The 13,299-nt window shown below is 35.2% G+C and overlaps 1 protein-coding gene across 19 annotated transcripts in view; it reads left to right on the plus strand.

Moving 5' to 3' along the window:
- NRXN1 (neurexin 1) overlaps positions 1 to 13,299 on the plus strand; it is a 1,424,087-nt gene that overhangs the window by 705,275 nt on the left and 705,513 nt on the right. For all 19 annotated transcript variants that reach the window (XM_072635587.1, XM_072635590.1, XM_072635593.1 and 16 more), the window contains 2 exons: positions 4,417 to 4,590; positions 10,878 to 10,997. In XM_072635587.1, coding sequence (XP_072491688.1) covers positions 4,417 to 4,590; positions 10,878 to 10,997 — 294 coding nt within the window. The remainder of the gene's footprint in view (positions 1 to 4,416; positions 4,591 to 10,877; positions 10,998 to 13,299) is intronic.

Below are 13,299 nucleotides of genomic sequence, written 5' to 3' on the forward strand. Positions count from 1 at the left end.
GAATATAGCCTATTGAAACCTTAGAGTTGGGGTTGTGTGGTTTGTTATTTATTTGTTTTTGTTCTTAGAATAAGGTACTATTTGAAGGATCAGCTTTGCTCTCTGTTCAGTATTGAATGTTTCACATATCCTGAATATAGGAATCTTTCCATTCAGTTCAAGTTGACCATTTATTCCTAAATCATTGTTTAGAACCATTGGTTGTTACTAAACTCTCCCCTGGGTCTCTTAATTATAGAATTATGGTGGGGAATTAATGTCCCCTGTAGTTTTGTTTTTAGTAGGTCAACACGATCCAGTTAAATAATTGAAGGAAGCAGTAAGTTCAATTTTTTCTTCCTATGCATGAGAGCAAGCAATGTTCCTAAGACCTACTTATTTCAAACATTTGCTCTCTTCTTGGGTGCTCATAGAATGCTCTATCATATTTATTTTTAAATGAGATTTATATTTTACTTCCTCCCCCTCAAGGAAGGCTGTTGTGGTGAATATGAGGCAGTACCTGACTTAGACTTGTTCTCTGCCTATTCACTTCATATGTAGTTATGCAAAAGGAGATTAAATTGGAAGCAACGAAATTCCAAATCTCAGAGTATGCGTTGATCGCTTCCAAGAGGTAAAAAGATAGAGCTCTTCCTTCTGAAATAGCCTTTCACAATCAGCCCAGGCAGCATGCATTTTTGTTGTAGCTGTTTCATAGATAGATTTGAGAGACATTTCATAGTGTATCAATACTTGGATATCAGATTCATTAGAGAAGCTGGCAAATTTTAGCTCTGGCACAATTTGTAATCCATCCAGAAGAAAGAAAAGCAATTATGAGCCATGGTGGTACTGCTCTCGCATCATCATAGGAACTCTTTGCTACTGTTTGTTTTGCTTTATTTTATTTTTTTTTTTGCTACATTGAGTTTCCTTAGGGTAGTATCTCTGTGTCCTCAGGGTGATTGTCCTTTTGGGGAGCATTTTTTAAAATTAAAGATATTTAAGAGCTACAAAAAAGTAGATATGGATGGAAAAGATAACCTAGATAATTATTATATGAATTGAATAATTAAATAATTAAGCTTAATAATTAATGGTATTAATTAAAATCACTAATGTGAATTGAAATAATTTCTACTGCTATGAAATCAGACTGGGGAGTTTCTGCCTTAATTCAATTATGTTCACTTTCTCAAGAGAATAACTTCTTGGGCCTTTAGTCATCACCTAACCTATACCTCAACTCCAGGCTCCTATCACTAGCAACCTACTGGACTTGACCAGTTAGATGCCCTCTGGATAACTCAATTTCAGTGTCTAAATTCTGAATGATGATGAAGATTCAGAGAGGTCAATGTATGAAAAGAGTATACTACAAATATAAAGGATAGCCCATGGTAAAACACAGAGACAGAAGATGGAATGTCAAAATCAGGGAACATCTGGCAGGGCAGTTTTGCTGGAACATAAAGTGAGTGAGTAGGAAGTAAATCTGGGAAGGCAGGATGAAGCCAGGTTATGGACAACTTTAAATGATAGAATGAGCATATATTTTAATCATGGAGAAAGTATAAAGCCAGACTCTAATTTTGGGGTCCTCTCAGACTCTTCTGTATTCTTTATCTCATGTTTCTGTTGGGTTATAAAGTTCTGCCATTGTTTCTTCCTTTCTAATATACCTTAAATGACTCCGTTCCCCTTTATGGCCCCACTATTGCCACGTGGTTATAGTCTCCTATTTGCTTACTTCCAGAATCTATTCAATAATTTCTTCTTGGTTTCCTGATTTTAGGTTCTCTACAACTAAACTACCCTAAGGACTAGGGAATGCAAGAAAGGGGAGCTAAGGGGTGGAGATATACTGGTAATGGATAAATGAAGTTTATGTAACCAGTACATTGCAGTACTATTCCAAGATTATCCTTCTCTGTCCTGATATTTTTGCCAGTGTTTGAATGGAGAAAATAGAGATCATAAATATCGAAGCAACAAAAGAAGAAAATTGATGCAGTGGAAAGAATGAAAAAATATTTATTAAATACTTACTATATGCCAAACGCTGTATTCGATTCTGGGAATACAAAAACAAAAGCAAAGGCCTTACTCTCAATGAACTTGCCTTCTAATTAGGAAAACATCTTACATAGGAGAGTGATAACCAGGGAGGGGCCATTTTGGTCCAGAAAGTTACAGGAATGATGCATGAGACCATAAAGGAGTAGGAGCGAGGGGGGTAGGGCAGAGGGGGAATGAGAAGCAATATCACAATGAATCTATTATCAATTACATTGTAGAGGATGAGGCCAGAGCAGAGGGAGTGAAGTGAATTGGGGATAATAGGGCTCTGGGAAAGGTAGCCATCAGTCAGGAGAGGGAGGCTCCATAGCTGAATTCTATCCAGGACATGGTGTCTAGTGTGATCAGTAAGGCCATAGTTGATGAAGTTCTACAAGAGCTACCCTAACAAAAGAGAGTGAAGTAAAGTGGTGTTGGGGCATCTAAGCCACTGGAATGAAGTTAAAGGAGCTGAGTTCAAATCCTAGTTTCTCTACGTACTACCAGTGTGACCTTTGCACATTATTTAAACCTCTCTGGACCTCACTATTCCTCTATAAAACTAATAACCTCCACAGTTTCTTCCAGGTCCAAATATCTGCTCCTATAATAATAATTCTATGAACTTATATTCAGCTAATCATGAAAAGTTAGAGAAGGGGGTACCTATAAACAGCATAATATGGGGCGACTAGATGGTGCAGTAGATAGAGCACCAGCCCTGAAGTCGTGGTGACCTGAGTTCAAATTTGGCCTCAGACATTTGTCACTTCCTAGCTATGTGACCCTGGGTAAGTCACTTAACCCCAATTGCCTCACCAGAGAACATACAAACAAAACAGTATAATATAAAATCTAACAGAAAAAAGCATGTCACATTGACTATACCTTTCTCAAAACAACAGTCAACCAGATTTATTAATTGATCATAATATAAAGTACAGATTTTAGAAAGCAAGAAACAGACTCAATCATGGTCTATTTTCTTAATAAGCATACTGTGCCACTAGAAATATAGATCTTATATAAAGTAAAAAACATACATGTGAAAACAACATACAGGTGAATACAAAGTTAAGTGGTTAATTCAAGGGCTGTGTAACTTCAATGATACATTGAAAGCTGGTAGAGAGAATTCAGTCAGTCAACAAACACTAAATATTTATGTGCAAGTCACTGTACCAAGCAAAGAAAGATGAATCCCCTCTCCACATTCCACACACACAAAAATCCCCGCCCTCAAAAAGAGTACATTCTACTAAGGATGAGGGTGTGTGATTAAGTATCTATACACAGAATATAGGAAAAATATGTGAACAGGAAAAACTCAGGGAACCAGTTTCCTATAGATCATGGAGTTTACACTGATTCTTTTTTTAAAATTTATTTATTTATTTTTAGTTTACAGCATGCAGTTCCACAAGCTTTTCAGTTTTAAATTTTCTCCCCTCCTTTCCTTCCCCTCTCCCCAAGATGGCATGCAATCTGATATAGGCTCTACATATACAGTCATATTAAACATATTTTCACATTAGTCATGTTGTCAAGAAGAATCATAACCAATGGAATGAACCATGAGAAAGAAGAGACAAAAGAAAACAAAAAGGAGAGAGAGCAAATAGTATACTTTAATCTGCATTCAGAGTCCATAACTCTTTTTCTGGATGTGGATAGCATTTTCCATCATAAGCCTTTTGGAGCTGTTTTAGAACCTTGCATTGCTGAGAAGGGTCAAGTCTATCAGTTAATCATCACACAGTGTGGCTGTAACTGTATACAGTGTTCTCCTGGTTCTGCTCCCCTCATTCAGCATCATTGAACTGATTCTTAAAAGAAACCAGGAAATCAAGAGACAGGCAAAGAGAAAGCACATTCCAGGCATGAGGGACAGGTTGGAACAGAAGCATAGAGTTTTAGAAGAGTGGATAAAGGACTTGTGACTAATCAGAAGTGAGGTCTGAGGCAGGACATAACAATCTTCAGGTACACACAAGATATCATTAGGATTGTGGAGGAAAAGGATTTAGATGTAGCAAGGAAGTTGGATTTAGATGCTGGAAATGATTTCCTAAATAGAAGGATTTTGAGATATCAGTAGACTTTGAGAGCTTGTTAATCATAGGATTGAGTTTTCATAGAGATACAATAATTTCATCTTCACAGAATCTTGTTATTTATTTTGTGGTTGTGTAGGCATCAATAGAAGAATTATTTGAATATTGTAATGTTGGGACACTTTGGGGGAAGCATCAAAATGCAAATATTCGTATTGATTTTATAATTAAAGGAATAAACTCCTGTTCTCTACCTCGCCAGCTCTGTTTTAGAGTCAATTACTCTTTGCTCCCTTCTAAGTCTTTTCTTCTCTATCCGCAGGTGACTTGTATATAGGAGGAGTGGCCAAAGAAATGTACAAATCATTGCCAAAATTAGTCCATGCCAAGGAAGGTTTTCAAGGCTGCCTGGCATCAGTGGATTTAAATGGACGGCTCCCTGACCTCATCTCTGATGCTCTTTTTTGCAATGGACAGATAGAAAGAGGATGTGAAGGTATGGCATCTCCAGTTTCACACAGTAGAAGTTTCTGCTACAACACTGAAAACAAACACAGAAGTTACTCATCAGGAAAATGTCTTTGCACATGCTGCCCCTTCACTATCTCCCTTCAATAACACAACAAAAAATGGCAATGCAGGAGACATTTAGCCTCTTTTATTTTACTTTTCTTCTCATTATATCACTGTTGATTTTCCTTTGGCTTTTTGGAATCCTTAGAGAAATGCTTATACCTCATTAGGAATTATATATTTACACATATTGTTAGTTTTCATTATTATGCCTTCTGTAAAGAATGATTTTAAAGTTCATCTCATTACTGCCCTTCCTCTTCAACCCTCCCTCACTCAAAACAAAGTCAAGTGCAAGTCATGTCATTATTTCTCTGATGGCATGGTCTTCTTCAGCAATGAAGGATGAACACACATCTTCCTCTTATAATTCACCTCATTTTAGCATGGTAAATCATTTTCTATGAAGATGAAAAAAAGTCATATATTTCCATTAGGACTCATAAATCACCCTGAGCATGTTATTTTAAATACTCCTTCACATAGATTAGAGTTAGAAAATAACTTCTGATACATTCTGTCTTAAATGGACATTTAATTATATGAGCATTTTCTCTTATAATTGTCAATAATGGTTGCTATATGTCCCATTTTCTCTATGTATATTTCCTGAATTAATCTGAAGTGATATCATCCATTTCAGAAGTGTTCTCAAGCTTATCTTGATCTGGACCTTTTTTTTATACTCTCCAGCAGACTATGATCTAGTAGCGTACTTTTTTGGGGGGAATCTTGTCTTTTTTTCAGGGTTTTATTTCAGTTCAGCCCATCAAATGATTTTAAAATCCATAAATTTAATTTATTCACTTATCTTGGAGTTGACTGCTCTGGTTTACTATATTTGCTGCTGCTCTTTCTTTAATTTTGGAGGTACTTTTGAAATTTTAGTCTTTTACAAGGAAAATTTATGCTAAGGGCAATAGAAAAAGAATCTTTATCCTTATCCTCAAATTCCTGAGTGTATATCACTACTCCCTTCTGCTAAACCAAAACGTTGGCTGTTTTACACATGAAAACTTGAAAACAAGATATAATTACTCTTGGCCTTTACTTATTGTTTAATTACTAAATGCAGAATTACCTTGTGTTTAATTGCTATACTCAGAGTTACTTTGTTTTGTGAAATTCAAGGATTCCAAAAGAGTTGTTTCAGTTTTTAAAAAAATCACATTTTTACCACGCTGGTAAGTCTTTTTGGAAAAAAAAAAACCTGTAGTATGTGTGTGTGTGTGTGTGTGTGTGTGTGTGTGTGTGTGTGTGTGTGTGTGAGAGAGAGAGAGAGAGAGAGAGAGAGAGAGATTTGAATAATGATCATTAATTTATATACTTTATAATTTCATTGTTTACATATCAAGTTTTACCAAGTCAGACACCCATATTTTTTTTCTACTTTTAATGTGCTAACACACAGAGAAGGGAAAAACGTCTCTCCTTCAAATGAATAAACTCCTATGATTGTATGCATAGAACATGAGGGATAAAGAAAATGATCTAGAGCTGGCGGACATAATTCATAAAATTGAATGGAAGTCATAATTCAAAAAAAATGGGAAAACTATTCAAAAACAAAACTAATGGAGAACTTACTGTGATTTAAAGACAGAATCCTGCCAGCAGTTTTAAAATAGCCTCTTGCCCTAGAGACAGGAAAGGGAAGAATTGAGAGAGATATTTTATTCCCTCATTACTTACCATGGTAAGAACTTCCTGGTGAAATGATTTTATAATAGTTATATTATTTATACTATTTGCCAGAGTGGCATAATGTGTAACCTAGTTCAGAGAACTCGTTATATAGTCTCTTATTAACCTTGCCTATTAATTATTTCTAGTAATTTAATGGCATATGGGCATTGTTCCCCTGTGCCCCACCAGATTGGTCTTTTGGGGACTCCCTAGATATCTGGTCAAATCAGATCCTTTTCACATATAGTACATGGCATTGGTTTTTTCTTTTGTCTTTCTAATATTCCTTTGATATCTGACCAAAACAAGTCGCTTTGACCCCTCTTTTTTCTCCAATTTTTACATGCCCAAACTCTTCTTCACTCATAGTATTTCAAAGTTTTGATTTCTCAAGCTCTATCCTTCCCTGATGATTTTCTTCCCATTTATAGGTTAACAGCTTTGCAGCACCATTCAGTATTAATTCCAGACTCTAGGACTATTAGGAATAACATCAGTTATACCCACTACAAACATAACCAAAGAAATATGCATTATGAGTTGTTTTTTTTTTTGTATTTGCTAATCAGATTCTAGATCCCAAAGAAATGAGCCCTCTAAACTTTCCCTTAACATTTAGTCTCTTGTAATTCATATCTCCAAACCAAATTGGTTATCAGTCATCTTCCAAATTGCCTAGAAAATTGCAAACTTGATATAATCAGTACAAATGCTTATTATGATTCTATATCTGCCTCATCTACCAAGAACATTTCTCTCTCAGCCTGTCTAGTGATGGAAACATTCCCCAGACTCCCATTCAACAGTCATTGGTCTCCAATCATGGGAAACACACTTTAGTGATTATTCACTAATACCATTCTCAGGTTCCAGCTCTACTAGAGAAGGTCATACCAATTTCAGACTGATCTGCCTTTGCCTATGAGAGGATGGTATTAGATAATTTATAAGACATGATCAGTTTTGATCTGATTTCATATCTAACCAAGTTACAGCTTTTATAGATAGTAAGGGAACAAATATTCCTTTATTTCTTCACAGCAAAAGTTGTCTTTCATTTGCCTTCTTTACTTTGTCATCTTGTTCCCTGATGTTTTTATATGCTTAATACAAAAGTCCTTGTGACTTGTTGTCTCAGTGATAAAATAAGTGGGGCATTATGTAAGGAAAGTGTAAATAAATTCAGGGATAGGTCATGTGTAAAAACCTGCAGATGTTTACGTGGTACTTCTCGAAAATGTTTGAGAAGATGAATAGGATGAAAAATATGTTTTGTGAGACACTGGGTTGTTCTATTATCTGTGATAGCTGGGATCAAATAGAAAGATGTTTCAAATTGTTCTTTTTTTCCCAAAAAAATATAAATTAAGCAGAATCATCCGTTGCTATACCCCTAACCTTTCATGCCATTATCCTTTCTTGATATTGCGGAAGAATTAATTTTAAGAGTAAGAGATGAACATTTGGATTGCACTTTGTCAGCAGTTTTGCATTCATTTATCAAAAATAACACATGCAACAACCTTGAAATTCTTGTTAAACCTTACAACTTTTAGTCTTCCTTTTCCTGCTAGCTGAAGAACAGCACGTAGAGTCCCTGTGTAAATTAACAACTGGATAGAAATGTGGCTTTCTCCTCTACTGTCTAGTTCTTTGATTTTTCTGGTAGATAATAATCAACCTTTTAAATATTGCTCTAACAACTTTCAAATAGTTACCCTTGGTCTGTTTCTCAATAATTTTACATAAAGCATTTCATCCTTAGAGGTAGTCTCAAAAAATTAAGCCACTTATAGGCTCTCCGTTCCTTTTGGTCTTTTGATATAAACCTGAGCAAAACTAGAGTAATGTTGTAGGTTTCTTAGAGCCTTTGCCTGTGCTTTATAAAGTAAAGGAATTATAATGCATTACAATTCATTAATTTCCTATCTAATGAATCAAAAATAGGGGATATTAAAATACAACAAAGCCATAATTTCCCTTTGCACTATATATAAAAAAATTAGTCTGCTAAATAAATTAATATGATAGATAAGATCTTAAGGGTGATGTTTATGTGCTACAGTTAGGAAGATAATGATTGTAATGACATATTATTGTGCTATAAGAAATAACAAGCAGAATGATTTCAGAAAAACCTGAAAAGACTTACAGGAACTGATGCAAAGTGAGGTGAGCAGAACCAGGAGAATACTTTACATAGTAACAGCAACATTGTATCATGAAGAACTGTGAATGATTTAGCTAGTCTCAGCAATGCAATGATCCAAGATGATCCCAAAGGATTAATGATGAAGCATATTATCCGCCTCCAGAGAAAGAAGTGATATTGACTGAATACAGACTGAAGCATGTTATTTTTCACTTTCTTTCATTTTTTCTTTTTTTCAAGTCTTTTCGTACAAAATGACTAATATGGAAATGTTTTACATAATTGTACAGGCATAACATATCTGGTTGCTTACTCTCTTAAGAGTGGGGGAGGGGAGGAAGGAAAAGAATTTGGAACTCAAAATTTTAAATAAAAATATCTTTAAAGAAGATAAACTATTTTCCAGGCCTTAAGAGAGAACTGTCTACATACAAGTACATGTTCTAATGCCAAATAATTAATTAAAACTGGTTTTCAAAAAATAATTACTTCTAGCATTTCATTGGCCTAGTTTCTGCTCTTTTATACTTGAGTTACTCAGCTATATTTGTTTAAAACTACTTTAGAATATGTATTTTTCATTAGTTAAGAAGACTTTTAGTCAAGAAAGACGTTAGTTAAGAACTCTTCCCCACTTAGTCCAGTATTAGTAATGTTTAATGGTATTAATAATTAACGAAGTAGCTGAAGATAAAAAAAACAAACATTTTTGACAAATTTTAAATGATCATAGATATCCTTAAGGCTTATACAACTCACAGAAACCACTTCTGATCAGCCCAAGGAGCAATCTAATGAAATCCAGCAAAGATGTTTCCTTCATGAAGGACTGAAGACATTATTTTCCTCCTTCTCCTAAACTGTACAGTCATTTTTTTTTGCATTTGATAAAGCACTCTATTAATGGAGTCCATTTGGCAGTAAGTAGTTTACATGAAATGTTTAAAACTTAAATGCAAATGCAAGATAAAAGAGATAGTGGAAAAAAGATGGGAAGGGGTAATTGGCCCATTAATGCCCATAGAACATACTGTATCTGAAAATGACAAATGGAGCAGCCCCTCCAAACAAGCAAGGCAATCATTCTGGTAATGCATTCATATCACTCCAAAAGGGGGGAAAATCCTTTTAATTTTCCTTCATTACATGTCATCAGCTCAATTAACCATTATATTTGTAGTAAAATACTGGCAAATTACTGCTTTCTCACTCTGGCTTGCCTTAAGATTGATGGCTGTTAGTATTAATTTGTTTGCTTTTGATGTCATTTCTTCCCCTTTTATAGCAGCATGCATTGGACTATGAATGTTCTCTCTGTTTGCTCCCATTTCAGTATTGCTTACTAACATTTAATATATTTTGCTTTTTTTTTTTAATTTTGCTGACAAAGTTGCATTGATGAAAGCTGACTTGCAAGGTAGATAGCCCTGTGTGTATCAAAATGAGACTGAAACCCCACAATGCACAGTGGGAACCCAATGCAAACTGTTTTTGAATTTCTGTACTAGAACATGTTGTTTGGGTTCAGATTTCCTTCCCTGCCCCAATACGTAAAGTACTACGCTAAGCCTGCTTTTGCAGCATAATTTGCATAAAGGCTTTCAGTCTTGAATATGTTTGTACAGTGATTGCCCTAGTGCTTTGATCATACTTAGTTTTTTGTTTGTTTTCAGTGATCTAGTTATGATTCTTTAGAAATAGTATAGCTTTGTTTTTCATTTGTATGTCATTTGGGGGCATGCCAGGTCATTATTACTGAGATTTTCAATTTTTGTTAATTGCATGTTGTCATTAAAGCATGTGAGTTGATACTTGCCAACATACCTGCCAAAAACGAAACCAAAACAAAACAACAGTATCATGGTGCTAGACCATTTTTGCAGGGTAAGTCCTGGAATCTCAGTAACTTGTTTTTGCATCACTTTCTTCCATTATTTTCCCAGTCTTTATCTCAATTTCATGAAGTTTTAATACCCATTTTCATGATGCCACTATTCATTCATGAGGATGCAGCTAGAGGAAATGAATACATTTTCTAAATACTTTATAGAACCAGCTGATGGTGTAATGAGATTACCTGCTGCTACAATGAGAATAGCCATGGTGCTCTTGAATTAACTGTTTTCTTCCTTTCAATCAATGACATTAATGAATTGTGTGGTATTCTGGGAACTGCAGAAAACTTTAGTAAGGCAGCACCTTGGTTCCTAAGTCAACAGTGAGAAGGACAACTTCTTAAAACCAGTTTGTTCATGCAATTTGAGGTGTTGGCAACTACTATATGTGATCGAGATCATGTGCAAAGATCAACCAAGAGGGACGGTTGTTGCTGGTAAAAAAAAAGTGCAAGTTTCTTCTGAATTTTCTTATAGGGCCCAGTACCACCTGCCAAGAGGACTCCTGTTCCAACCAAGGCGTGTGCTTGCAGCAGTGGGATGGTTTCAGCTGTGACTGCAGCATGACCTCTTTCAGTGGTCCACTATGCAATGACCGTGAGTACCTTACCAGCTTTCATTCTCTCTTCTTGAGATATATAAAATGTGTGTGTATATATACATATATGTATACATATATATGTATATGTGTGTGTACATATATATAAATATATGTACACACACATATATATAAATATATATGTATGTATGTTGTGTTACATTATGAACCAAGAATGTTGATTTCTAAATGCTGTGTGGGAAAAAAGAGACTGATTTTCTCTGCTGTTTGTGTGCATTCCTAATGCAACGATAGTAACCTTGTTGAAAAGAGCTTTTTTTCTCCCTTTCCTAAATATGACAATTTCTTTTTTTGATTTTAAAAGAACCTTCAAATTGCATTATATTAAGTGATATTTAATTTCATAACATTATATCCTGAGGCCTGTAATTTCAGTGAACAGTTGACAGGTCTCATTATTTCTCTCTCTACATTTCTTTAGGCATTTCCCTCCCTCTCCCTGTATAAACAGACTCTTTTACATTCCATCCTTCGAGTTCTTTATACTGAGTTTCAACCAAGTACTGAATTTTATTCCCCCTTAGGACCAGGGGAGTCTACATATAACCAAAGCACATTCTATAATAGTAGTCCAGCTTTTTCACTGAATCAAGACTATAGGACAGTAAACAGATGTTTAAGGGAAAAATTAACTGGTTTATACTGATGTGATGGATAAGTGTTTCTTAGGAAAAGGATGAGTTCTGCCTTGTGGAATATTTTGTTGAATTGTTTCGCTCAAATCATTGTTTTTTGAAGTTTTAAGAAAAATTTTCTAGGTTAACACCTCTTGGTTGACTGTAAATGAGATACCCACCATGCCTGATATCTAATACCCTCTAATATCTTTGTAGGCAAGATTGGGGTTAGGTGAAAGAAGGTAAGAAATTGGGGGTCAAATTTGGAATCGATTATGTCATATAGATTAGGTAACTGGAAGCCTTCAAAATTCCTTTGAGGTTAGGCCCCTTTGGATGTTGTGAATCTGAAACAGATCATTTGCCATACTTTTTGGTAATATGCCCCATTATATATTTGCATGGTATATTTCCACTCATTTTCAATATACCTGATTATGATTAGGAAACATATATTTTATCTCTGGAACATTTAAAATAAGTTGCAAACTTTGCCGCGAACTTGTTCTGCATTTTTTTAGTGTATCAAGTATACTTTGAGAACAAGAGTGGCATGGTAGAAAGGAGATGTTTATGAAATTTGGGGAGCCTTTATGTACCATTTGTTATACTCAAGTCATATCTTGAAAGATTCAAAACACTAAAGCAGTCCAGCTTAGGTTCATACTGTAAGCCTTGTGGACATTTGGTTTGCTTGGCGTCAGTCAGTCAAAGAATCAATGTTTATTGAATACATACTGCCATTCAAGGTACTGAGGACACAATAACATATACTCATTCATTTCTCCCCTCAAGAAGATTACAATCTTATCTGGGAAAAATATCTGAGAAGATGGTATGGTAATTAAAATAAGTATTTCAGAAGCTCCATAAGCCATATCTATTATATGATTTGAGAGGTTTGAGATATCACCATGCAATGGAATGGAAGGGATGGTTTCACAGATAAGAGAGATTGGAAAGAAGGATGGAATTGCTATGTTTATTTGAGACTAAGAGGCAGGGTGGCATCATGGATAGAGAATAAACATCATATTCAGGAAGGTCTAGATTCAAATCTGTCTCAGATACACACTGTTTGATCTTGGACAAAGCACTTAATATCTCAATGCTCTAAGCAGTGGGGACTCTTAACCTTTTTATATCATATCCCCTTTGACATTCTGGTAAATGTTATGGACCCCATCTCAGAATAATGTTTATGGCCCATACTCATATTTGAAGGACATGCCAAATTTCCATTAAAAGTTGGTGAAAATAATGAGATATTTTTTTCTCATCCAAGTTCATGGATCCTTTGAAATCTATCCATGAATCTCTTAGGGTACTATGGACCCCAACTTAAGAATACCTGCTATTAGTCTATAAATTGCTGAGAAAATGATAACCTGCATTGGTTGAAGGAGATCCTTCGCCTAGAAGTTCCCTATACTGATGAAATTACCAATCTTGTCTCTGTCTCTATATTTGAGACTATGTCTGTCTTCCTACATTATGTACCCAATGGTAAAACCTGTTCTGCTTCAAGCATTTGGCTGACCACTGGATCAATCTCCAAATACTTGTAAATAATGCTTCCTATGAACAAATAACTACTAATTGACTCAGATGAAAGTTAACATTTCCTATAGTTCTCTGACAGTTCTGCCATCTCTAGACCCAG

The sequence above is a fragment of the Notamacropus eugenii genome, chromosome 1 (assembly GCF_028372415.1).
Source record: "Notamacropus eugenii isolate mMacEug1 chromosome 1, mMacEug1.pri_v2, whole genome shotgun sequence".
Classification (NCBI taxonomy): domain Eukaryota; kingdom Metazoa; phylum Chordata; class Mammalia; order Diprotodontia; family Macropodidae; genus Notamacropus; species Notamacropus eugenii.